Source organism: Cadophora gregata (assembly GCF_030347475.1).
Source record: "Cadophora gregata isolate MNR1 chromosome Unknown scaffold_1, whole genome shotgun sequence".
NCBI lineage: Eukaryota > Fungi > Ascomycota > Leotiomycetes > Helotiales > Ploettnerulaceae > Cadophora > Cadophora gregata.
The window spans coordinates 1,014,033-1,037,402 of NW_026695924.1; the positions used below are offsets into that span (position 1 = coordinate 1,014,033).

General features: G+C 47.5%; 8 protein-coding genes across 11 annotated transcripts; 4 read left to right on the plus strand and 4 right to left on the minus strand.

Annotated features, from left to right (window-relative positions):
• Positions 1-108: 108 nt before the first annotated feature.
• ONS95_000314 (uncharacterized protein) lies at positions 109-1,984 on the minus strand (the record flags this gene model as incomplete). The annotated part of the gene is made up of 3 exons (XM_058493462.1): positions 109-832; positions 889-1,662; positions 1,743-1,984. 3 exons carry the CDS (start codon positions 1,982-1,984, stop codon positions 109-111), a joined length of 1,740 nt encoding a protein of 579 aa, XP_058363662.1.
• Positions 1,985-2,726: 742 nt separating this feature from the next.
• Positions 2,727-4,395, minus strand: ONS95_000315 (uncharacterized protein; the record flags this gene model as incomplete). Its single annotated transcript, XM_058493463.1, has 3 exons — positions 2,727-4,082; positions 4,138-4,192; positions 4,244-4,395. 3 exons carry the CDS (start codon positions 4,393-4,395, stop codon positions 2,727-2,729), a joined length of 1,563 nt encoding a protein of 520 aa, XP_058363663.1.
• Positions 4,396-6,118: 1,723 nt separating this feature from the next.
• On the plus strand, positions 6,119-8,725 carry ONS95_000316 (uncharacterized protein). Its single transcript, XM_058493464.1, has 6 exons — positions 6,119-6,347; positions 6,451-6,473; positions 6,554-6,777; positions 6,830-7,338; positions 7,402-8,242; positions 8,320-8,725. The coding sequence occupies exons 3-6, from the start codon at positions 6,655-6,657 to the stop codon at positions 8,677-8,679; spliced, it is 1,833 nt and encodes a 610-aa protein (XP_058363664.1). The 5' UTR covers positions 6,119-6,347; positions 6,451-6,473; positions 6,554-6,654; the 3' UTR covers positions 8,680-8,725.
• Positions 8,726-8,905: 180 nt separating this feature from the next.
• Positions 8,906-11,204, plus strand: ONS95_000317 (uncharacterized protein). The gene is made up of 4 exons (XM_058493465.1): positions 8,906-9,948; positions 10,002-10,565; positions 10,622-10,861; positions 10,916-11,204. Exons 1-4 carry the CDS (start codon positions 9,658-9,660, stop codon positions 10,979-10,981), a joined length of 1,161 nt encoding a protein of 386 aa, XP_058363665.1. The 5' UTR covers positions 8,906-9,657; the 3' UTR covers positions 10,982-11,204.
• A 2,002-nt stretch (positions 11,205-13,206) lies between these two features.
• ONS95_000318 (uncharacterized protein) lies at positions 13,207-14,227 on the minus strand (the record flags this gene model as incomplete). The annotated part of the gene is made up of 4 exons (XM_058493466.1): positions 13,207-13,263; positions 13,319-13,749; positions 13,809-13,859; positions 13,942-14,227. The coding sequence occupies 4 exons, from the start codon at positions 14,225-14,227 to the stop codon at positions 13,207-13,209; spliced, it is 825 nt and encodes a 274-aa protein (XP_058363666.1).
• Positions 14,228-15,323: 1,096 nt separating this feature from the next.
• ONS95_000319 (uncharacterized protein) lies at positions 15,324-17,771 on the plus strand. Of its 3 annotated transcripts, XM_058493467.1 has the most exons (3): positions 15,324-15,723; positions 15,769-16,634; positions 16,710-17,771. In XM_058493467.1, exons 1-3 carry the CDS (start codon positions 15,453-15,455, stop codon positions 17,439-17,441), a joined length of 1,869 nt encoding a protein of 622 aa, XP_058363667.1. In that variant the 5' UTR covers positions 15,324-15,452; the 3' UTR covers positions 17,442-17,771. The 3 variants fall into 3 exon arrangements, with proteins under 3 accessions (XP_058363667.1, XP_058363668.1, XP_058363669.1); XM_058493468.1 differs by having other exon boundaries at positions 15,324-16,634; XM_058493469.1 differs by having other exon boundaries at positions 15,769-17,771.
• Positions 17,772-18,483: 712 nt separating this feature from the next.
• On the plus strand, positions 18,484-19,926 carry ONS95_000320 (uncharacterized protein). Its single transcript, XM_058493470.1, has 3 exons — positions 18,484-19,053; positions 19,103-19,538; positions 19,595-19,926. Exons 1-2 carry the CDS (start codon positions 18,739-18,741, stop codon positions 19,529-19,531), a joined length of 744 nt encoding a protein of 247 aa, XP_058363670.1. The 5' UTR covers positions 18,484-18,738; the 3' UTR covers positions 19,532-19,538; positions 19,595-19,926.
• Positions 19,927-20,505: 579 nt separating this feature from the next.
• ONS95_000321 (uncharacterized protein) lies at positions 20,506-23,305 on the minus strand (the record flags this gene model as incomplete). 2 transcript variants are annotated; one of them, XM_058493471.1, is made up of 6 exons in its annotated part: positions 20,506-21,480; positions 21,538-21,994; positions 22,048-22,647; positions 22,693-22,992; positions 23,046-23,192; positions 23,253-23,305. In XM_058493471.1, 5 exons carry the CDS (start codon positions 23,303-23,305, stop codon positions 21,964-21,966), a joined length of 1,131 nt encoding a protein of 376 aa, XP_058363671.1. In that variant the 3' UTR covers positions 20,506-21,480; positions 21,538-21,963. The 2 variants fall into 2 exon arrangements, with proteins under 2 accessions (XP_058363671.1, XP_058363672.1); XM_058493472.1 differs by having other exon boundaries at positions 21,538-22,647.
• Between the last annotated feature and the right edge of the window lie 65 nt (positions 23,306-23,370).

The window sequence follows — 23,370 nt, forward strand, 5'->3', positions numbered from 1 at the left end:
CACCAACTGAGAGGAACAAACGGGGACGAGGTTTACCACGATCATATTTGAGGAATACAAATCGTAATCTGGGTTGTTGCTAATATTCTGAATTTCTGTAGCCGTATCCTACACCTTCCTCCTCCTCATCCGAGCTGGGAAAGTTCCCAGTAGCGGAAGAACTCCAAAAGGAAAGTACCCCATATTTGGCTGAGGCTGGTCATTACTGTCCAATTCGATATCAAACATCGTCAAGAACATCGACAGGGCACCCATGGCTTCTTGTTTGGCATAGAAGCGACCAGGGCATATCTTCTGACCTCCTCCATATGGAATATACGATCCAGTGACCGAGTCCGTGGTGAACACGGGGCTGTTATCTCCTTCTTTCACTGCCACCTTAGCTTTAGACTTGGTATCTCGGCCGGGCTTCCCAGGACCGCTGTTGGGATCGTTGGGATAGACGAGGAAGCGCTCGGCCCAGAATTCATCAACAGAATGCATCTCTCCATTGACTGGTCCCTCATTCCAGACTGACCTGTCTCGTTGCTCATGCCAATTCGAGGTTACAATCATGTCACCTTTTGGGAATTTCCAGTTGCCGAGTTTGAAATTGTCGACGATAGGAACTCGCTGAACGAGGACACCATTGCGGAGACGGAGCTCCTCACTGTATATGGACTGGAGGAGCGGGCTTGCAAGAAGCTTCGGCATGTGCGATTCTATATCAGAACCTTTGGCAGATGGGCCGGTGATGCTGGTGATTTCTTCTCGTACTTGAGCAAGGAGTTCAGGTCGAATCAGTATGTCGATCATTTCCCATCCAATCATGGGAATAATGTTCGCATTAGTACTAAAAGACAGTCAGCATGTATTCTTTCACCAATAATCCAAGACTGAATCATATACCCCCATAGCATCCCCAAGTCGCTAGCTGCAGCAGCGTCTTCGTTGAACCCATCAACAGCAAGGAATTCAACATGACGCGACCGCATCAATCTAGTACCAAACAGCTCTTCCCATTCCAATTTCTGCAGCGCCTCGTCTTCATGGTCGAATCTTTCCTCCGCATATGCATGCCACTTCGAGATAGAAGCCTTCAGTTTATCTCTTATTGCGAAAGCCCGAGGAATCACCCAGCGCGGGAGGTTCTTGAAAAGCATCGGCATGTGTACGTCAAACTCCCAGAAATCATCCGTGAGTTCTGGATTCAGCTTGAACAGTGTCGGACCACACAACGCAGTGGTTGAAGCTTTAAACACAGATTTCTTAACCAGGTCATAGAAATCCGGGATGTTGGTCCATTCATCGTGCCCGACGTCCAGTGCTGAAAGCTCTGCTTCGAGGAAGTACATAAAACGGGCAGCTAACTCCTTCAATCCATTACCTTGGAGAAGACCGTGTAGGCTCTTGTGAGTAATGGCGAAGATCCGGTTGTGCGGCTCCAAGGGATTGCTATCTTCGAGAGGTTGGGTAAATACTCCAGTATTGTCTCGTGTATACACATGTCGGACACTTGCTGGACTTCCAAAGGCGTTTTCAAGCACCCGTATCGAGGCTGGAGCTGTTGTCAAGTCCCTAGAGCCTTTGAAAATGGCAAGGACACTCTCGGCGCCAGAAATGAAATGAAGCTTCGTATTCAAAACTCTGATGCGGACTGGCATGTTTGGCCCATATTTGCTACTGCAGTGGGAAGGATGGTCAGCAAGATGAATTCAGGAACTGCTCGCCTTCCTCGATTTGAAACAGCAGTAGGCTCTTACATGATGTCACTGAGCAGCTTGTTAGTGTCGAATGCAAATGATATTAGATTCCCTAGTCCAGGTAGGGAGTACGGGAGGATAGGAGGCGTCTTATCATCTCCCGAACGCCCCAGGGCAACCTTCGACCGAATTGAAGTTATCAATCTGGTCAAAATTAAGATTGATAGAATGCCAGCAGCGACAGAGATCCTCAGGTCCCAACGAATGGCGGCCGCTCCTTGGCCGAGGATCTCATCGAACATATTATCCTGAGAGCCACAGCGGGGTGGGATATGGATCTGGTCAGATCACCGAGTACTAAGTTTGTTGACTCTCGCTCGAAGCAAAAGATTCTCGTGCACTAGAAATGAGAAAACGATGAAAAGACTGTAGTTAAGAAGTTGTTGAAAGATTTCTCGAAGAAATGGATGTCGTGAGAAGCCCGTGCAGCTGACGCTGACCCTGTTTGGGCTACTCGTCTCCGAGCCAATCATAGCCTGAACATCTCCTTTACCCGGCGGCGTCAACTTTCGCGCACTGTTTACGGTGTAGTGCTGACCCTTCCAACTCCCCAATTGGCTCACTCTCTCTGGTTGTGGGCACCTGCGGCATCTTCCTCACATCCTCCCAATCAAGAAAGCATAATAGCAGGGAAACGGGCGATCAATCTCCGTATCAAGCGATACAATTGACAAGGTTTGAGACTGATATTCGAGATACTGTAGGATAGAACCTAGGACTCCACATCGAACACGTCAAAAAGCCGCGCCTCATTCCAAGCTCCAGGAGGGTTTCAACCCCGAAATCCCTCGCGGATAATTGACACATCTCTATCGCCACGCACTTGCTCAATTCCGCCCAAAGTTGCTCAGTACCCAACGCCACGCTCCAAATGCAGCAAATAAGCACATGTCAAATAAACTCCAAATGAAACCTTATTCCTGAAACGGTGTATAATGCAACCCACCAATTCACCCGTTAGCCGAAACGCCTCCCCATCCAGACTCAGAACCAGTATATAAATGGCACCAAAGGGGTATCCGACAAGTGAGAATTCTTGGCCAATCTCAGTGCTCTCCGAGCATTCAGAGTCCACGATCCGTTATGTAACCACGTATGTGCTTTCGCAAACTCATAGGTCTCGGAAAGCACCGCAATCGCTCTCGGATCGCGACTCAGGCGGAGCCACTCGCCTCTCGTCGAGAGCGCACCCAGTGTGAGCTGTGCTTTCTGTTCCGGGTTCTCAAGCGCATCGACCATGATCTGTGCTTCTTCGAGCAGAATTCCTGCGTGACCGAGATTTCCCAGCGCCATGAGGGAGCCAATGATGCGAAATCGCGACTCGAGCTGCATCGCGTTGCCGAGCCTGGATTCGATGTCGGCGACTGGTTGAAACGCTTTCAATGCTCCGGCATAGTTGTGGCTTGCCATCAGAGTGGTGTGTAGTCCTCGTCCCGCGGCACATGTTTGCGGATGTTCCTGTCCAAGCCGAGATTTTAGAATGTCGACTGCTTGAAATAGACCCATGGTCATGATGTCCGCGAGCATGTCCATCGATTCCAGTAATGCTCCACAAATTATGTGCATTGAATGGGAAACCGAATGGACATGAGCAGCCATGCCTCGTACTAGCTGGAGAAGTGGCCGTAATGCAGGTAATTGGCCGTCCTTGAGAAACTTGCAGCATATCTGCAGCAGACAGACTAAGAGGATAGGATTGCGATCTCGAAGAACAGGACCGACATGCTCCAGTGTTTGACCGTACGCCGCTTGAGCTTCTTGCCATGAGCCCTCGGACATATAGGTTGCGACAGAGTTGGCAAGGACGTAGAACTTCCTCATGTTCCAAGATATCGCCTGTTGAGTGACGTGGTACGCATCGACACCATCTTTTGCTACCAGTGTTGACAGGAGGAAGTCCTGGGTAGCGGACAGTAGAATTTCCATGGACTTAAAGCGACCTGGAGGTTCCAGTTGATTCGGGCTTCCAGGTAGCCAGTACTTCTCTTCTGGCGGGGTATACCGCGCTACTTGCCGTGTCGATGAAGTCGGAGAGCTGTCTATTAACATATGGTCATCACTGCCTGTACTTGGAGTGTCGCTTGGAGAAAATTCTGGAGAAGAGCTCTCAGAGGTGTCTGGTGTTGGTGTATCTGGTGGTGTGTAGCACACAATGTGAGGCGGCGTGGACACATCTCCTGATGAGCCCTTTCGGCTGCCAACTTTTGATATTTTCTTCCTCTTGAAGTAGTGATCAATAGTCGCTTGAGTGATCTCACGATTTCTGACCCGGAAAGCAGAACGTTTGCCAATAGCGGCCCGTTCGGCGGATTTCTGGGCTAGAATTTGCATCTCCTCCTCCTGTCATCATTCGTTAGTAGTCACGCTAGCAGGTTGATTCGACGCCACCGGGTACCTTATTGTTCTTGTCAAGTTGCCAGTGATTTATCCTCCTCTTATACATGCGTTCCCTGCTATTTATCAGTACCAAATGCACGGATTTTGGGTGGGGTAGTTCGCACGTCGCATCGAAGCCATATTTCTCGGAGAGAATTGCCCGAACCTCACGCAGAGGCCTATCCTCGGTCACATACAGCGTCGCGAAAATTTCCTTGATCGAGTCCCAATCGTGCGATTCATTGCTACTGATCGATTTCGCACGATTGGTTGACATTGTGGACTGTTGAAGCCAACACAAGAGGTGAGGGGCAAGAACAGCGGCATTCCATCCAGGAAGCAAAGTTGCAGTCGTGAAGTGGGATGTTTCGTCTACAGAAGCAGCCAATGCGCTCCTATCAGCACCCCTATCGCTGTGGATATTAGCCTATTACTCAGCCGCAGCGCCTGTACCCGAGTAGGGCAGAGCGAGTTGGGTGAGTTGAGCGAGTAGAGCGACGCCCTGTATGCCCTGGGCCAATCGAGAGTCGGCATGACTCCAGTGCCGAACCCGGTTTGGGTGATGCAAGACCCGGATATGGGGCCCTGTTCTGCACATCATTGTGCAACCGAATCCTACCACCTTCCTGCCAGGCAAAACCGCAGTTTCTGTGGACAAGGCTGTTTTGCTTCTCCTCCGGAAAAGTATCTCGTGATTCTAAGATCATTCTATGCCTGTGCTGTTGAGTTTTTCCAGATGTGAATTGTAGGACTCTTGACTCTTGGTTCGGAACCGAAGTTGCTATGCCGGGTAGTGGTCTATGACTTTAAACCTAACTTTACATTTACAAGGGGAAATGTATCACAAGTAATTTACAGCGTACAGACCGTGTAGTAGCCTGTCAGGTCGGGCATTCCAGCTGGACAGGCTCTCTAGAACCCTGAACAATCTAAAATTGACAACGGATCTCGATCCACACGGTTAGCCCAGAGTCTGGGGTACATAGCTTTTCTTGGTTCAAGCTCATCCAATCAGGTAAGGGACCTCGTATACCATATCCTTCTGTGTTCTGCTAACAGTACTATCATTGAGTATAGATAGTAACTTCGTAGAACCTGTCAAATGTTTGATGGCAAGCATACGGCCATACCATATTTTCTTCTCGCTTAGCAATTTCTGCTGTGCGTTGTTCAAGTCGGACCGATGGTCCAGTGTATGGTGGAGCTTTCAGAAGCAGGCTCTTCATTCGATGCAGCGGTCTAGATTGTCACCTGCCTTGCTTGCAAGTACGAATGCTTTGGTGCTTGTGAAGTAATTTCGGACGGAAGAACAGTACTAAGAAGGTTACCAGACACACGGCGACTCACGGCTCGCTAATGCTGAGCTGGGGGAATGGCACCAGAAGGAGACAGTTGAGCCTAACATTTGATTTGGACACAACATACCTATGCACACCTCTATGGTCCGACCAGGGGTGACACAAAGCTAAATATCTTGGTTTTCTCAGCTCAGCGAAGACCAAAATGTGTGAAGAATTCCCACTTACAATGAAGCAGAGACTTTAAAGATCTGAGGTCTCCATCGGAATACCTCGATTTCATAACGCAAAGTCAATGCTTGCTCGGAGGAGCTCCGGCAGGATACTTTATCGCTAGACATGGTGGTAGTGTTTGACCTGTACTCGCTAAATTCCAGGTACTTCCCGCCGAAAACTCTCCTTCGCCTACCCACCATGCTGCCCAGATCACTTGGAAGGTTCACGACAACAATAACTACTCTGGTGAATTTTCTGTGGTGTATTGGCTTGAGGGAAGTCTAGTCTACTTTCAAGATTTCTTTTGAGGATATTTATATACGGACTGGGGTTAAAGACGATGAAACGTTTCCAGCCATACCCCTCCATTACCCCGCTCTAGCCCTGTAAACTCACCGCAGCCAACTGGACAGGCTCCCCGAAATAACAGCAAAAATCACGGGACATCAGCATCAAGATCAGAGAAGTGTCGGCGTTTGGATTGGCCGCAGGTTACCTCAAACATCACGTACAATCCCGCTGCCTACCAAGAGCTGCTCTTTGATGACATAAACCCTGCCCAGTTCAAAAGCCGGAACTCAACAGTAAGACGGGAACAGCCGCGACGATGGTTGGCTCCTTTTGTTTCTATGCATTCTTCTGCTCCAGGTGGCAAGATTTGTGCTCTTGTCAGCATGCACAGGCTCCAGCCGTTACTGGACAGCGTCTGCAGGTGGTAAGCTGACTCCTCAACCAATTCTCCGGGATCCAGTGGACCTCTACCGTTTCTTTTCTCCTTGCGACACACGGATAGCCCGAATGTAGATTGACCATACAAGAGTCTCCAGTTGGTATTACTACTGTATGTAGTGAAACATTAATAATGACGCATTGGCGCAGGTACTCTAGAGTATGGTGGGCTGATCAGATATGTACGGCTAGGTTTGATCGTCTGATAGTGTGGACGATCAATGTCTCTTCAGGCATATAAATCTCCCTTCTCGTTGAGCTGGGATGAAGTGGGAGAATAGTCCGAACCAAAGATGGAACGTAAGATATCGTTGTCGACCACTTGCTCGTTCATCGATGTTGAGAGCGGATATCTCGGGGGATTGAATCGTGGAGACAGCTATGCTTCACAAGACTGTTTAGTCCAGACTGGAAAGGTAGGTATGATACAGAATTCATGTTCAAGTTGGTTTGTTAATGTTGGAGAAGGAATCTCCGCATGGAGATGAAAAGTTACCTTCAGAAAGCAGCACCCTCCGGGAAGAACGAAAGGGTCATCTCAATGTTCGCTCCATCTTCAGCAAGAGGAAGCATCATTCAAACTCAAGAAAGAGTACAGAATTACAAACAACCTCGGATTCGAGGTTTCGAAATATGTGTCAAAAGATCCAGACTTCTCAGCTCGGCAGTATTTTCTGGCTCATTGGGAGGCTTCAAACACAGGTAAAACCCGATTTTGATGAATATCAGGAAAAATTCCCGCCAAAGTCGTTCCCGACGCCGGAACAGACTTGGTACAATATTCCAAGCAAGGATGATGGATCGCACTCCTGGCCTCTTACCGAGATCTGGCCACCAGCTTTCATCATAGATTTGAGAAAACACATTCCGATCTTCATGGCAATGTTCGTGGCTGTCGTACTACCGATCTGTCTGATACAGCGGTATGCTTATCCGGCGACTCAGAAAGTTGGAAATCGGCCTGGCTACGATTGCATGTAAGTGGTTCAGTTCAGTCGGGATCTAGAAGAAGAGCCTCCTCCCATTAACCTTGACTGCAGGCACACTGGCGACTTCAATCTCAGAGGGACAGACGTGAATCTCGGGCAAATGCCATTTGCGCAAGCGAAGGCTATTGACCTCGCATGGAACGCAGTCGTTGGTCGCGGGATGCAAGCTTTCCTAATTTTCATCAGCTGCAAGCTTTTTTATGCTGTACTGATGTATACTAGCGAGCGACACCCGGTTACTTACGAACTGTTCGCAGCTGTTTCGCTCACTCCTACGGGAACGAATGGTATTCGTCCCTTGGCAAAAGCAATCATATTCAACTCAAACACTAAGGTCCGCTTGATGCTAGTATGGCTCTTGGGTTCGACTGTTTACATCGCCTTGACGCCAATACTTGTGGATGCCCTCTCGGGATATCGAGCTATACAAGCAACGGTGCTTCAACTAGCAGACGGCTCGAAACTTGACGTCTCCTCTGGCTTTACTTCAAATGCTTACCAAAACCTCGAACGCAACCAACCTCCTGACTATTTGGACTTCAATAGTTTCACTGGGAAAGCGTCTAATCGTACTCCTAACTTTGAACTCGTTTCCAACACGACTATGATATATTTTTCTGGCCAATATCGTTTGAATTATCACGGACAAAACATATCTGAGGTATTCAGCTCCTCGTGTATCAATACAACAACGTCTGTTCTATTTTTCAGTACGGATCACTACACGTATTTTCGAGGTGGCTCGCCGCTGATGATATACGAGGATCCAAGCTGTCGATTCTGGTTTCCGTTAGCTCCTGTTATAAACGAGGGTGCATATGGAGTGTGGAATCAGACATTTTTGAGGCATCAAGGCAATTACGAATGTGTGTCGAAAGACATATACACCTGGGTAGGCCCCTTCAAAATGTTTCTTTCGCTTCACAGGCAAGCCACAGCAGCCGAGGTCAAAGCTAATAGTATGAATAGGGGTTCTCCTATGAGCTACTACTCATATATTCATGCATCAGTGGAGCATGGACTCTTGGTACATGGGCCATATACGTGTACGCATCAGTGCACAGCGAATTGCTGCAAAAAGGAAGAATGTTTGGGACCTGGCGAGCGGTCATGGATATCAGCGAGTCATTGAAAGAGATGATTGGAGAAAATAATTTGTGTGCATATACAGAGCGGGAATTGAGCCGAAGCCTGCAAGGTAGGAATATGGCTATGTATAAAAGTTACGAAGGGGTAAAAGGAAATATAAGGTTCGGACTGAGAGAGATCCGACCTGGTACTCGAGATCGAGGTCGATTAAAGCTGGAGTGGGCAAGGGAATATGGATAATTAAGATTCTTCCAAAAGTCAAACACTTTTTCCAGCGCCTCCAAAAGATCTGGCCCACGGAAATGTGAAAAAGCTACGTGCTTGCGCGTTCTCGATGCGAAGGGTTGAAAAATATACGACACGTGACCAGCCCCTTGTTTTGTTCTGCTCTTCTCATTTTACCGAGGCTGACCCCTATTCGTGGTCACATCTGCAGCTACCGAGCTAGTTCGTCCCTTCATTCAAAGTCCTCGGGAGCTTGAAACAAACAAACTTTAAATCTACGAGCCGAATGGCTGTCATTCGAGGGGGAGTATCCGCGTCCACTTAGCTCAGCGCCAACTCATCAGACGCGAGAAATAGTGTTGACTAGAACGTTTCGCTTGCCAGCCACCGGCAACCATGACAAGGGGCCAGATCGAGCCCAGACATCCAGATCTGCAATGCTTTCATCTTTGCGATATCAGGAGTACCTGCTCTAGGTTTCTAGACAGTTGAAACATTGTGATGTGGTCGGGTACATTGCCCCAGGCCCAAGAGCGCGTCCGGGCAGGAAGAAACGAAACATTATTCTTGTGCTGAAAGGGGATGGAATTGAGGCTATTGACGATCAGCGAGTACTTGCGCTACATAAGCTCCAGCACCAAAGGTCCCCTTTAATTATCGCCAGCCTCTCCCGTCAGCTCGGCGACATGTGAAGTAGTGATGAGAACGTCTCGTCATGACCTACCATCCCGTCTCCCTTCAATCACGGCATCGAAGTCTCGACGGCGCTAAATATGTAGGTCGGCGTTATGTGTGCGTGGCGCTGAGTGGTGTCCTTGGTGGTGACCGGATCGAGGCAATCTACAGCCATGTAGATAAAGACATCTTCACTCGCTCTTCAGTCGAACCTCTCTTACATTGCCACCTTCTTTTTTCGTCACCAAATATCTACATTCCTTTATCGCGCTGTGTGCTGTTGTTTTTTTCTCTTCTTCTTCACCAAGAACGTCCAAGATGGCTGTCATTATGCAAACATTCTACCTTTTCACTTTAGCACAGCTTGCTGTGGCCGGTCCACTCGCTTACCGTGCTACTGTGCCTGCTCCAGTTATCAAGGGCTCGACTACAGTACAAAACATTACTTCAAACTTTCCGTGGACGATACGAAGAGATGGTGGTGGTGGGGGTACGATCAATGGCAAACATATCATCAACTTCGCGGATACCACAACAGCCAACACCCAAGCTCTCGCAGAGTTCGGCTTCCTACCATTTACTTCCAATTCGATAGCAATTGCCGGCGAGGTATGTCGGAAGTAAGCTGATACATCAACCTAGTGCTAATGAATTTTGTCTAGGACGGCATGCATGTAACAGACATCGGTGTTTCTGACGATACATGGGTCAAGCAAATGTGGCCATTCGCAACGAGCAAGACACCCATCGATGGCGTGACTGGAGAAGAGAACTCGCCAAATCACCGCCACGCTATCTGGCCAAACACAAACATTGTCTCTGGATGCGGTGGCACTTGCGGCTATACAGTATCGGACGTCCTCGACATCACCTTCACCCCTTACGCCGAGAAGTTTCTCTACTCTACACTTGCCAAAATCACAATCGGAGATGCTGGTCCTGTTGTTACACGAGAGGCTGTTGCGTTGTGGTATAAATATCAGACGAATTATGGCCAGTTTGGATTGGCACGAGCCCGGGATGGCTCGAATGATATCTTTCTTTTCGCTGCACCAGATGGTGCACTTGGTCTCAAGGTTGCTCGTGTCGATGAGGCAGACATCGCAGATAAGAGCAAGTATAGATTTTGGAATGGCAAGACTTGGGTTAAGAACCCACCGGGAGCACAAGATACTTCTGCGAATATCTTCCAGTACAACCAAGGTGGCTATGGTGTTGGCACTGGGGTAAGTCACTTCAACCCACTCACTGCCAACCTTGAATATCCAGCTAACAGGAACAGGATATCTTCTGGAACGAGCACCTCGGCACATGGATTGCAGTCTTCAATGATGAGCTCGTTGGAAACAATATCTTCAGACTCATGTACTCGACCACGGGATGGATTGTTGGTCCCTGGTCGACTGAGCCCATCAATGCATACGATTCATTCAGCTGCGGTGACAGTCCGAACGCCGAAAAATGCTCCGTGACATACAACTATGGCACACATGCTTACCCAGACATCGACCCAACCGGAAAGGTACGTCCTATTCTCGCCCCATGTTTGGAGCGAATCTCACTGACTATTCCCCAGACTCTTCTTCTTGGTTGGACGTATGATGGGCACCAGACTATGTTTGCTACGATTGAGTTTGAATAGATTTCAGCTCTCTTTTCTTTTGTTTGCTCTATATTCTCTTCTTGAAGATACTTTTTAGATAGACGGGCTTTGGAAGAAGGGAACGGCGTGTAGCGGAGGCGTTTCAAGAATTGAGAGTCTTGGTACAGGTTCCAACTGCTTTGAATGATTTTTAGTCCTATGATGAATGAACTTCTGATGACCGGCGAAGACTCAATTTCCCGTCCACAGATCTTTAGTGAAGTGACCGAGAGTTCTCCAACACCGCCGGTGATCATGTGAACGTAGCTCAGCTCGGTTGTCACTTTCCTCGCAAGAAGTCACCTTTTGAGGCAGCCACGAGAGGGCTAATTTCCAAACTTGAAAAGCCCATAAGCATTTCGAAACTTCAGTAGCTTCAAGTGATAGTACGACGGTTTTGCTCTGATCAAACAAAGGGCGCCTCCAACGACTCCCAGCATTTGCCTGCTTTGTTGACATCAGTTCTGAGGCATCAAGTCAAAGACCTCAACGACAAAGCCGCGTCTTTCCTTTCGTGAACCAACCATTCCCGTCATATCTTATTACCGCTCGAATAAGCTTATATTGACTGCGAAATCCTCTATTACCATTTGCGATCCTGCAGCATTGCCTGATTAGCTCCGCTCTTTCATCGATTCTCGCACGAAAACCTTCACGCCTGCATGCAATCAAGTTCCAATCAATGTTATGTCTTAAAAGCGAGCGTGTGGCACGAATTTTCTATGTTGAGGAGATCAAAGTAAGTAGCTCCGACCTTCTCCAAACATGGTTACTGACGAAGGACGTAGCATGGCTGTGATCTCCATTAAACATGGCGCAGTGGTACTTCCAGCCCTCGAACGACTGCCCCCGACACTCAGCCCATATGCTGGAGAATGATGAGATGCTGCCCGCCTGAATAGATCTTCAGGAAGCAGCTCAGCAGGTCAGATTGCGGGCACTGCATTGGCACCATACCTTTTTCCTTGTCCGCGTCGCATTCGTCATGGCTACGCAGCGTGTCTCGCCCACCTTACCCGGCTTTGTGCCCGTACTCAGAGCTTGAGCAAGAAGGAATTCAAGCTTCTTTGCAGAAAGGACGATCGCCTTGTTCTCAACGATGAATATTATGGTGTGTTCTCTCAGCACCTGGAGGAGAAGATCCACATCACCATTCTGAACTATCTTCAAAGTGGCGATCACACGGTTACCGGCAATGTCCACAACTTCATCACCTTGCATGTCTCGGACCTCAAACTTAACAATGTCACGCGGCCACCATGTTGTCACTGCCATCCTCTCAAGTCAGGTCCACGTTCAATCACGCTTTATATCATCAAAGAGTCGTACCGAGGCACGGTGGACAACTGCTTCATCCATGAATATCCCGAATCGCGGTACAAAGACCGGGGAATGCCAGTTCATGTACCATATATTGGCCAAAACTACCCAGCCGCATCTGCTTCAATCCCTCCGTCAATTCTTGTTCCGTGTCGCTTCGCATACTTCGTGTATTGAGCTGGACTCGAATGGTCCTCGACCGCTTGGTCTGGGAGAATGCGACTTGGTCGCAACTTTCAAGGAGCTTCAGTTGAGGGATGTCAGAATAGCCAGACACAAATCGAGAACAGCGATCGATAAAGGGAGAAGCAGCTCTATCACATGATATTGCTGCAAAATGGAAATAAAGGGCTACTGCTACGATTTCCGTCGCTGTGTCTACAGGGCATAGAAACGACTGCTCATGGCGTACCGCCCAGAGAAGAAGCACTGTTGCTTCACTTGAGGAATGGTAGGAGCGGAAGGTTGATTCTATCTCGCTGCTCGAGAGGAAGAATCATTTCTCCTCACATGAAAAGCAATGGAAATAGTGAATTGAGCATGGCGGGGTCCCAGGCTAGGTTCTGAGTTAGGTCGGAGGACCGAGAAATCTTCTGAGTGCATGTTTCTTCGTGAAAGATTGAGCTAGCTGTGGAGCCAGATCAAGATGCCAGACAGAGTCATTCCATGTGTTTGGTCAAGAAAAGGACGTGTGTGTGCTGGTGGAGAGTTTTGGGTGGGGCTTTGCACGGTTCTTGAACCCAAATGTATGTAAAACCAATTATAGACGCTCGAAAGCCTGGAAATCAATTCCCCCAATGTATCCGAAGCAACAGGCTGAAAAGATATCACCACAGACTCTCGATTTGCCAACAAGAGAGGTACCAAAGTTATGAGCTAGGGCAGAAACTAGGTTATTCGTGAAGTTATTCATCGATAACCTGTTGAAAGGTCTTGAAAGGACGGAAGGTTACGGTAGGAGCCTGTGGAATAGTAATGTTAGGGAACATTCAACATTTGAGTAAATGCTTAACTTACCGTCTTGCTATTGAAGAAATGCTTAGACTTCTCCAAGACAATAACGATCCAGGCCTTCAGCTGCTCCAAATTCATCTTTCCACGAACTGTCTCCCAATCCTTATCGCCACTTATTCCTGTGAAGTTTATCTCCTTCAAAGCTTGGAAAAGCGAGAGTGAGGCGAATTTCATCTTTTGGAGAGGATCGGGGTCACCACTATTCAAGCACTCCTTCTTATTAATAAGCAACTGACCGACGAAGAACCACTCGGTGAAAGTCCCACGGACTTCAAGCTTGGTAATAAGTTCGAGGAGACCTAGCTTGGCTTTTTTCAAAGCGAATAACCAGTCGTATATATCATCAGTGTTGTTCATCAAAGTGATAAACTCGACCCAGAAGACGTCCGAAAACTTGGCACAGAGAGGTCGAAGACCACAGTACATAACTTTAGCTGGATTTCACTGCGAAAGATGATCAGGTGATTCGTCAAGGCCTCACGTCTGCTCTCACGGTTGACGTGGAGTGCAACCGGCAGAGCTCTCTTGTCCTCGAGAAGGAATGCTTACAGGGCACGTTAGAATCTTTATCTCGATCTGAAGACCTATGGGGTATATTTTCGAGAAGCAAGGTGAGGAGCATTTACCCTTAGTAGAATCATCGTTAACATCCGTCTTGTAAACCATATGCTCGACGCATACAGCCTTGGCTTCCTTAAAATTGTAGTGCCAAACCTTCAGTCTCAACTCCATTGGCATGTTAGAGAACTTAAGGAAGGTGGACGGGTCGGATTCAATCACAGCAAGAACTTCGAGACCTTGTGCAGCATACGAAGCCAGCAGAGCAGCGGTGTTTGCTGATTGGGGAGCTAGGACGGTAGATTTAGAGGGTTGCTCGATAGAAGACGTCTGAAAGCTCGAACGTGAATTCATCTTGTCTGAAGGGTGTTGTAACAGGGCAGACTGACGCAGGTCTGTCTTAGCTTGAATCAAGGCATGAAGTAGGCTTAAGAATTGAATTAGGGGAGTTATATTCCTCCTCGAACTTTCGAGTTCTCAAGTTTAGGGAGAAGAACTCGAAGAGAACTCGAAACGCAAACTTACTGAGTGGTACTGCTTTTTGCAGATCGAGATCCTCTAGAGATGGAGGCTCTCAATTAAGGGTCTGGCGTACCGGAAATCTCGAAGAGTTGCTACGTCGAGTGTCTGGATTTCGATGTTTCAAAGTCTCCCCTTCGAAAACCTCAATGTTCTTTGTGCGGCGGCCCTTTGTTTACCAGCGTCACGTCCTCGCTCGCTTATTTCCAAACCACAAGCCACGAGGCTCTAAGTAGTTATCGGAGATTGAGATAGAACTATACTGAAATAGAACGAGAATTAGATTAATTCGGAGCTTAAGAGTCAAAGGAATTTATTCGGAAGGTCATATAGAACCTGCTTAAGAAAAAGGAGTAGAAGTGCTTGAATATTCATCGAAAACCCGTGCCTCTACTCTTTCTAGCTATAGACTAGCATTTGAGCTTGAGATTATCTCAATAGTCAATCACACAGATATCTTATTACCCTTTCATTAGAATCATATTGCTACGGTCAATTCCACCTCTACTAGAATGCAGCGAGGCCTGTTCTACAATACTCTTGATGTCACTTACCTCAAGCTTTTAACTGCTCCTACCTAGTATATCCACAAAACGGTTCACTTAGACATGACAATAAGTCTTAAGAGCATGCACCGGTGTACAGTAAATGTGCATGGTCAGCATTCTTTAGTGAGAACTAGAGAACAATGGGAGTTTCTGGGTCACGTGACATATCCATAATGCCATTATTTGGATCAGTCCTTGCAGAAATTACCGATTTGAACAGCACCACATGTGGGCTGAAACTGATATTAGGTAATGGGGGTATCATTGGAGTCGACAGTCTTAGTAAGATAATATCCATCAAATACAGACACGTGAGAAGTGAGTTCGCGAGACGAGATCTTCGTCAAGCATCTTGCCCCTCACCACCTGCACCCCAATCCCACCTTCCGCAATCCCACCCAGATCGTCATCATTAAGTGCCAGGAATCTAATCAGATACCAGGTACAACGTTACACCATGATTGGACCATGAATATTACAATTATGGGCAATAATTTAGCCTTTTGAAGCAGATGGACCCCTCATCTCGACCTCGTTTCCTGGATTCTTCATTCAAAAAACATCTCATAATGTTGTTCACATTTCTCATACTCGTCGGACTTCTGCGTGAGACATTGGGGGAGCGGGATGCTTTAAATCGAGTGCTGGGAAGGAACGAAAAGAAAGAATTGCTGGAGGTCTTTCAGGTGGAAGCCCCGCTCAGAAAAAGCTACGATGGCGCGAGCTGCAAACAAGTAATCTTGCAACATGATTTCACGGCGAGTTACGGCTCACCATATGTCGGTAAGTTCTCAAATTTTCATGACTCCTGGCATTGACGATGGCCAGGGCCGTACTCCCCACCTGATGGATGCAACTTCACGACGGTGATTTTCAACATGTCTATCACTTCCGCCGGCATTAATTACGACCGACTTGGTCTGCTTTACTTTGGGGATGTCGAAATTTGGCGTACAACGACAGGCATGCCGGTCCGAACTGGAATTTTCTACAACTTCCTAAAAGATGTCACTGTCTTTGATGCCCTACTCCGAACCGAGCAGAAAGTAATTATGCAGCTGGACAACATTTACAACGATGTGTTCACTGGTAACTTCAATGTCACGGTTACGGCACTGTACTACGAGGATGACAAGATCTTCACTCCAGCGGATACCATCTTGCCTATCTCAGCCAACTGGTCATCAGTAAATCAAACTTCTGTCATTTCACTTCCGGATGGCAATGCTTCTGTACCACTGACATTCCCGAGGAATGTCAAACGAGCCGTAGTAAGCATTATTGCCTCTGGGAATGGAGCTGAGGAGTTTTGGTTCACGAATGTTCCCACCGAGTACGAGAGAACGTTCAACAACACGGCGATCTACGGCTACAGTCCATTTCGCGAAGTCCAGCTGCTCATCGATGGTGAGCTGGCAGGAGCTATCTGGCCGTTTCCCACTATATTCACTGGGGGGATCAGTCCGGGTTTGTGGGTGCCCATAGTTGGAGTTGATGCTTACGACTTACCGAACTTCGAAATCGACGTCAGCCCGTGGTTGGGCTTGCTTTGCAATGGAAAGTCTCATACTTTTGAGCTGAAGGTTGTGGGCTATGATTCGGTGAGAACTTTGGGAACCGTTGGATCCAATTGGTGGGTATCTGGCTCGGTCTTCCTATGGATTGACAGTGTTGGCAACCAGACGACTGGAAGTGTAAGTAGCTAAATTGTGGCCCGGAAGGAACCATTTGAGAACTTTAAGACTGCTGTAAACTAATATGCTGAATAGGCAATTCAATCGTGGACACCACGACCACGATTCGAGTTCACGCCTATCATAACATCATCTACTGGCATCAATTCCACTCTTTGGGTGGAACTGACCGCCGACCGAAGCATCTCGCATACTTCTACGATCACCACTTCTGCTGGATCACGACAACTCACTTGGTCTCAAAACTTGAGATATATCAACATCCAGAACTTCACAGCCAAAGGATATAACGAAACACTTTATCAGCTTACCAGCGGAACCTCGACTTTTTCAGGTTCGGATGATGCAGCAACAGCAATCATAAACTCGTTCTCATATCCGTTATCATTTGCACAAGACTATGTTATTCCAGTCGACCCCACAGTTGTCAACTCAACTCTAGTCGCAGGGCTCGACCGGTCTAAAGTCTCATCCACAATTCCCATATCGTCATATCTTACTTCTCCCAAGACATTTGAAGTGCCATCACTCCTAGCAACGAGGCAGAACGGAAGCTGTATATATTTCTGGAACAATACATATTACCAATTTGCTGGAGGGATCGATCCCGCGAAAGGGACAATTGGCGCAACAGAGCAGTGGTTCTCGTTCCTTGGACCGCTTACCAGTGGAGAAATAGATGCATATGGAAGGCACGTGGAGGCTGTGGATGGGTACGAGCCTGTTCTAGTATTGGATGAGACTTTCGAGAAAGAGATTTCGGTGCCGGAGACAGTCAATTTGGTGGATGCAAAGGATGACTTGTGATTGTTATGAAACTGGTTTTGCTCTAGCTTCTGTCGAGCAAAGCTGGAGGCTACTTGAATGGAAGGAGTGCTTATAAAGAATATTCAAAAGTCTTGTTGCTTCATTCTGCATCTAGCTCCTCCACCGAAGGGATAATTTGTCACCAAATACGACTCTTCTGTGGTCTCGCTGTCTGTTCTTTGTAATCTCTATTGAGTGTGATTTTATTCTCTTGTGGTATTCCTCGCCTCCGTGCTTCACTTGCCACAAGACATGGTTTTCGGTGCTCAAGGTTTGTTCACTCTCTCGAGTTTTGTCATGCAGTTGCTTATGACCATGGGCGGGCAACGCGGACCGTGGCCGGGTGCGAAATGCAACAAAAATTTGAAGGGATATCCAGCGTCACGTGGCTCTCCCTTTTCTTATCCGAGAGCTTTGCTGTGCATTAGATCATACCTCTAGGAGCTGATCTCACCTCAGTAGATCTCAACATATGTATCTTTAAAGATGTAGTACATTTCCTGAACGCAAAACCTCACGTTGAGACTGCCGCTGTGTAAACAAATGGCTCGCTTCTTAAATTCGTATCAGCAACGCTTGCACGCTGCCATTGTCTTACTCTCGACGTCAAAAGTTCTCTAAAAATATAAGTCATCTTGTAGAATTGGATCGAGTGTTTCTGGAATGGAGTCAACAACCCTACGGAAGACAATTCATGCTTCAAGCAAAACGTCAGCTTTGCTTCTAGCTGCTGCGGGCAGTCATCCGTCTATACGGTGCACGGCCACGGCCAACACTCTACCATTTCGTCGTTCTGAAGACAACATTAACAACCTTGTTTCCATCTACTGAGCGTTGCAAAGTCTCTTCAGGCATCAAAATCATTCAAATGTACCCATTGAATGGTGTATATCGACACGTGATAAACCATCCACAAAATTGCTCTACAAGACACCTCATACGGCCTTAGACGTCGTGCCTTGTGCTGTAAAAATTGATTGACATCAGTTTTTGTGTTCTTCCAGTCAGCATTTACTATGATCACTTGAGCCTTCATGTGCTTTGTGTCACCGAGCTGTCCGGCTCATAGGTGGGGTCGTGAGGTTCACGAGTAGTGCTGACAGTGCAGTCTGTAGATAAGCTTCTCATGCCTCACAAGCTTTCCCATACATCTCCACACTTTTCTCTTGCCATCAGATCCATATAAGGTCACTGCTGGCTTATCTCAAAGACAATAATACACTTCGACAAGTTGTTTGGCCAATTATTCATCTTCGACACCCATCCGTCGCAGCTAATCAGTATCCCAGACTTCATAATGCAGATTCCCATCATCAATTTTGAATCATGGACAGGGTCCTCATCCCCACAGAAACGACTGGAGGTCGCCCACGAGTTAGTTGAGGCCTGTCACAGTACCGGCTTTGTTTACATCACGAACTTCGGCATCCCCGCATCAGTAGTCGAAGAAGCATTCGTATGGAGCAAGAAATTCTACGCGTTGAGGGAAGAAAACAGGGCTTCAGCAGCTCATCCACCTGGATCCATGATATATCGGGGATACTCAAAGTTGGGTCATGAGGTAGTTCAAGCGATTGAGGGCGAGAAACTTGAAGGGGTTCCAGATTATACTGTGAGATTCATATGGCTCGTGAATAAAGCATAACTCACTACCCTTGTAGGAAAGCTACGGGATTGGCAGCGACAACAATCCCGAGCAACCAAATGTCTGGATCAACGAGTCAACCCTCCCCGGCTTCCGAGAGTTCTCTTTGAAGTTTCATACAGAATGTTGGAAAGCGTCCGAGCTTATACTTCGAGCACTTGCTCTGGGTCTCGGTCTCCCAAGCGAGGAGTCACTGTTGGCTTTCCACGGCGATATTGAGAATGAGCTAAGCTACCGACACTATCCACCTATCAGCGAGGAGAAAGTAAGAAATGGCGAGGTCGATCGACTTGGTGCTCATACCGACTTTGATTCTTTTACCTTACTCTTCCAGGACTCTCTGGGAGGGTTGACAGTCAAACATCCTGGAACCGGGAAGTGGATTGACGCACCACCTATCGAGGGGGCGGTTGTCATGAACATCGGAGACGCATTGGAGAGGTAGAGTAACGGCAAGTCAATTCCTCCTTCTCAAATCTAGAGCCTACTAAGAACGAACTTCTGTCAGATTATCTCACGTCCACGATGCACCGAGTACACTTACCACCTCTCGAGGATAGCTACGATGGAGAAGGCAAGCAGAGAATGACAAAACCAAGATTCTCCATTCCGTATTTCGTCACGCCAAGAGGAGATACTTTACTTGAGCGATTGGACATCCCTGTGGCTTCTACGAAGCAACAGAAGTACGAGACTATTACTTATAAGGAGTTGTGCCGACAAAAGTCAGAAGGTGTTTTCCAGTATTGAGATGTTGTCTGGGTACATCTGCAACATTTTTACGATGATTTAAAATTGCTGCCCAAAAACCCTCTCATAAATCATGATATCACTTCCAGCTTTTGACGTTTCTCATTCCATTGCCAAATTGGTGAGGTGGCTTCGCTAATATCCTAGGCTTTTGGCCACTAACAAAGAACCCTGTAGTACTCCGTTGCAGGCTCTTGAGGTCCTGAAGGTAGTGATCTTCCTCGCCTACCAGTGATGCGAGATGCCTAATTTTGTCTACAGTCACTGCAAATTATACTAGCGCCTCTTTTTGACTGTGTCGCGGATTGCACTTAATTTCATTTTCATATCCATGGAACAGGACGTCAGTACATCTAAAAAGTAATTCAAGTTCGTGTTGATGGTCAAATTTTGTTATGAATCGTTGCATTGTGTATTTGTCAGTGCAGTAAACCGGGTCTCCTCATTCCCCTTCAGAGTCGAGGCCACGAAAAATAGCTAGGCACTTCCGTGTCGTACTACCCAGTACGTTTCGACATCCTAGACCGCGGAACACTCCATCACAGTCCACCGCGCATGAGATCTAGAAGGTTGTAGAATGATAGCAACGAGAATATAACATGCTTTTTGAAGGAGTCGAGAAAGTGCGAATTTGCGGGTTTATGTCAATTGGTAGAGAGGATGATATATGCCTGCCAGCAGGCAATCGGGATCGAGCCTTTCCCCACAGCAGCATCGTTTTGTCCTGTAAGCAATGTGACAGAGCCGCAGGGTAATTTAGCTTGTACATATTGCAGTATTATGCCAGTGGAGGCTTCGGTGGCATGCCCTCCTCACAACTGCCTCCTCTCTTGCCTTCTACCATATATACCGCAGGTGGCTTTCCGTCAAAGAATTGATCTTTGTTACTCTCGAGCCAATCTTGAATGTGTTTGAGGAAGGTAGCGTTGCGTACTTGATCGTTAGGTAATGGTGATGGCAAGGTGGTCAAGCAAAGGACTTTGAGACGCCAAAAGAGTAGAAGCAGGTTTCGGAACGGCAACGCCTGACTGCTCATGATGTTGCTCATAAAAATATCAACGTCTCTTTCCATGAGTTTTTGGAAGGGGTACCAAGGTGGTTTTTGGGTCCAGAGCCGGATTTCGAGACTGCCAATAGTATCGCTAACTCTACGACCTTTGGAAGATAAATCACGAAGACAGGTCGTGTACCACTGATATTTTGTTTCACACCAGCCCTCTACATGGATAAAGACGCTATCTTTGTCGCTGTTGAACCAAAATGTCTTCTGGACAAGAGTCACCTCGCTCTTAGCCCCTTGACAACAAGCATTTTTATTGAACTCATCGTGAAGAACGATCTGATGGTGCATCAAGGCTTCAACTCGGCTTTCGTGGCAGACATACAGAGCAGCAGGCAGGCAGCCCGGACGCTCCCAAGCAATACGGTAGCAAGGGACCTTTTCACCATATATTTTGCGGCAATGGAGGGGAACATGATGTGTCGTGTCAAATGTCATCCTCCAGACCTTCCACGCAATTCGAGAGGGAGCTTGGGAAAAAGAGTGAACGTATCGGATCGAAGTTCAGCTTTGATACCACCAGTTGAAGCTACAGCAGAGTTGGCGTACAAGGTGACGGAGGTGTTGCTCGACATTGTGAGAGGCTGCAATAGACAAGTCAGTAAATTGCATCCAGGACTATCGCAGATGTATGAACATACGATTGAGCGAAATTCTGCGACTTTTTGGAATACGAGGTAAGGCTGGTACCTTGAAGGACGACAATCAGATTCGTATGTGTGGAAGGCAAGATGGTAGCTTTCACGAACTCAACGGTCTGGTCATAAATAGTTGTTTCTGAAGGTGGAGCGAATTTCCGTTTACGGAATATCAAGAGTTGAGTCAGGTTCAGTGAATCATTTCATCACGTGAATGCGACAGGAAGTAAACAATGTAAGTGAGTGGAAGCGCTTGTAGTGCTGAATTCACCGAATTGAACTGGCTACGACTTCCCTACAAGAAAATTTGCGACTTTAATCAACCCACATGCGGAATCGCGATCCGTATTCACGTAGACGCCGCCCATATATGATATCACCCAACGCCGAACCGTATGCAATGAAGATATTCCGCACCGAGTCATCTTCTCATCCCTCCTCCTCTTTGAACGCCAGAGGACTAATGGATATTAGTTGCGGAGCAGAACGGAGTACTGGGCGAGGACACCTTACTCTCGTATCAGCTCATCCATCACGTCCCTCGCCGTCACAATGCCAAGTGGCTCTCCATGTTGTGTCCCCCTCTCCGTCACCAAGACCATTTGCACGCTCCGATCCCTGAAGATCTGAAATATATGCTGACAGCTGACCTCTGGGCGGACGACATGCAGCGTCTCCAAAGAAAGCTGTCCCGCAGTCACGTCTTCGTCAAAGTTGAGGGCAACGAGAGACTTGACAGATAATATTCCTATGAAGCTCGTAGGGCGGTCCTGGAGATAGATGGGAATACCGCTATAACCTGAGGTCATGATATTGGAACGTGTCATTTCGCTGAGCCTGGTGTCGGAACTCAAGGCGAAGAGCTTCCCAATAGGGGTCATGATCGAGGACACCGGTTTGGAATTTAGGTCGATGATCGTCGATATGACATTCACTTCTTCCCTATTTAATCGCTCTGTAGGCGAGAAGCTCAGACGCTCATGGAGCGTGATCAGTGTCTTCAATCCTTCTCTATTGAAGATAATGCCGTGGCTGAGTCCCAGCAGTCGGTCCAAGAGCTTTGCGATGGGGTATGCGATGGGAAACAGCAAGTACATCACCCAAATCACATATCTGTTACCAGTCAGAAAGTTCCCTGATTGCATATACATCGCTTACCTCGAAGACCAAGCTCCAATTGCCAATCCGTGTTTTGCGCAAACACTCTGAGGGATAATCTCTCCAAAGATCACGATTAGTACCGTGGAAGCTGCAATGGCAAACAATCCGCCCTTCACGTCTTGGTCGAGGATAATAGGCAAGGTTTCGTTGGTGATCACATTGCCTAGTAATAACGACACCAAAACCCAATGACGGCCTCGTTGAAGCACATTCAGCACTTTTTGCGCATGCTGTCGTTCCTTTCCTGTTCCAGATCCAGCAATGACTTGAAGGCAAACTTGATCTTGGCCCATGAATCTGCATCGAACTGTTAGCTCGGATATCTCGGGTTTCAGTCACACAGCACTTACGCCAAAGTCAGGCCTGCAAACGTGCCTCCAAGTATCAACAGGAGTACCGAAAGGGCTCCATTGAGGCAATGGAGGATAAATTGAGATGTAGCGTCCCGGATCTCGGGACGCCCTGCAAGTTGTTTCACAGCATCTCGAACCAATAGCCTGCTCGCATCAGCATCTAGTCTGAACTTTCAATTCCGATATTTCGGCAATAAAACTCACTTCATTTCACTCGACGCGAGATTCGATGATTCCCCCAACGCAATCGAGGGCATGATAGATTGAAGAGCAGAAGCGTACGACCCTCGAGAAATCCTCAAATTTCAGGGTGCGGACCGCC

Excerpts from the sequence above, each read along its gene's own strand:
- ONS95_000316 (XM_058493464.1), top strand. The coding sequence starts at position 6,655 with ATGGAACGTAAGATATCGTTGTCGACCACTTGCTCGTTCATCGATGTT. Across the intron at positions 6,778-6,829 it reads GTTTAGTCCAGACTGGAAAG|GAATCTCCGCATGGAGATGA; the intron begins GTAGGTATGATA and ends ATGTTGGAGAAG. Across the intron at positions 7,339-7,401 it reads CGGCCTGGCTACGATTGCAT|GCACACTGGCGACTTCAATC; the intron begins GTAAGTGGTTCA and ends CCTTGACTGCAG.
- ONS95_000317 (XM_058493465.1), top strand. The coding sequence starts at position 9,658 with ATGGCTGTCATTATGCAAACATTCTACCTTTTCACTTTAGCACAGCTT. Across the intron at positions 9,949-10,001 it reads CGATAGCAATTGCCGGCGAG|GACGGCATGCATGTAACAGA; the intron begins GTATGTCGGAAG and ends AATTTTGTCTAG. Across the intron at positions 10,862-10,915 it reads ACATCGACCCAACCGGAAAG|ACTCTTCTTCTTGGTTGGAC; the intron begins GTACGTCCTATT and ends ACTATTCCCCAG.
- ONS95_000319 (XM_058493467.1), top strand. The coding sequence starts at position 15,453 with ATGGACCCCTCATCTCGACCTCGTTTCCTGGATTCTTCATTCAAAAAA. Across the intron at positions 15,724-15,768 it reads TTACGGCTCACCATATGTCG|GGCCGTACTCCCCACCTGAT; the intron begins GTAAGTTCTCAA and ends GACGATGGCCAG. Across the intron at positions 16,635-16,709 it reads GCAACCAGACGACTGGAAGT|GCAATTCAATCGTGGACACC; the intron begins GTAAGTAGCTAA and ends TATGCTGAATAG.
- ONS95_000320 (XM_058493470.1), top strand. The coding sequence starts at position 18,739 with ATGCAGATTCCCATCATCAATTTTGAATCATGGACAGGGTCCTCATCC. Across the intron at positions 19,054-19,102 it reads AAGGGGTTCCAGATTATACT|GAAAGCTACGGGATTGGCAG; the intron begins GTGAGATTCATA and ends CTACCCTTGTAG.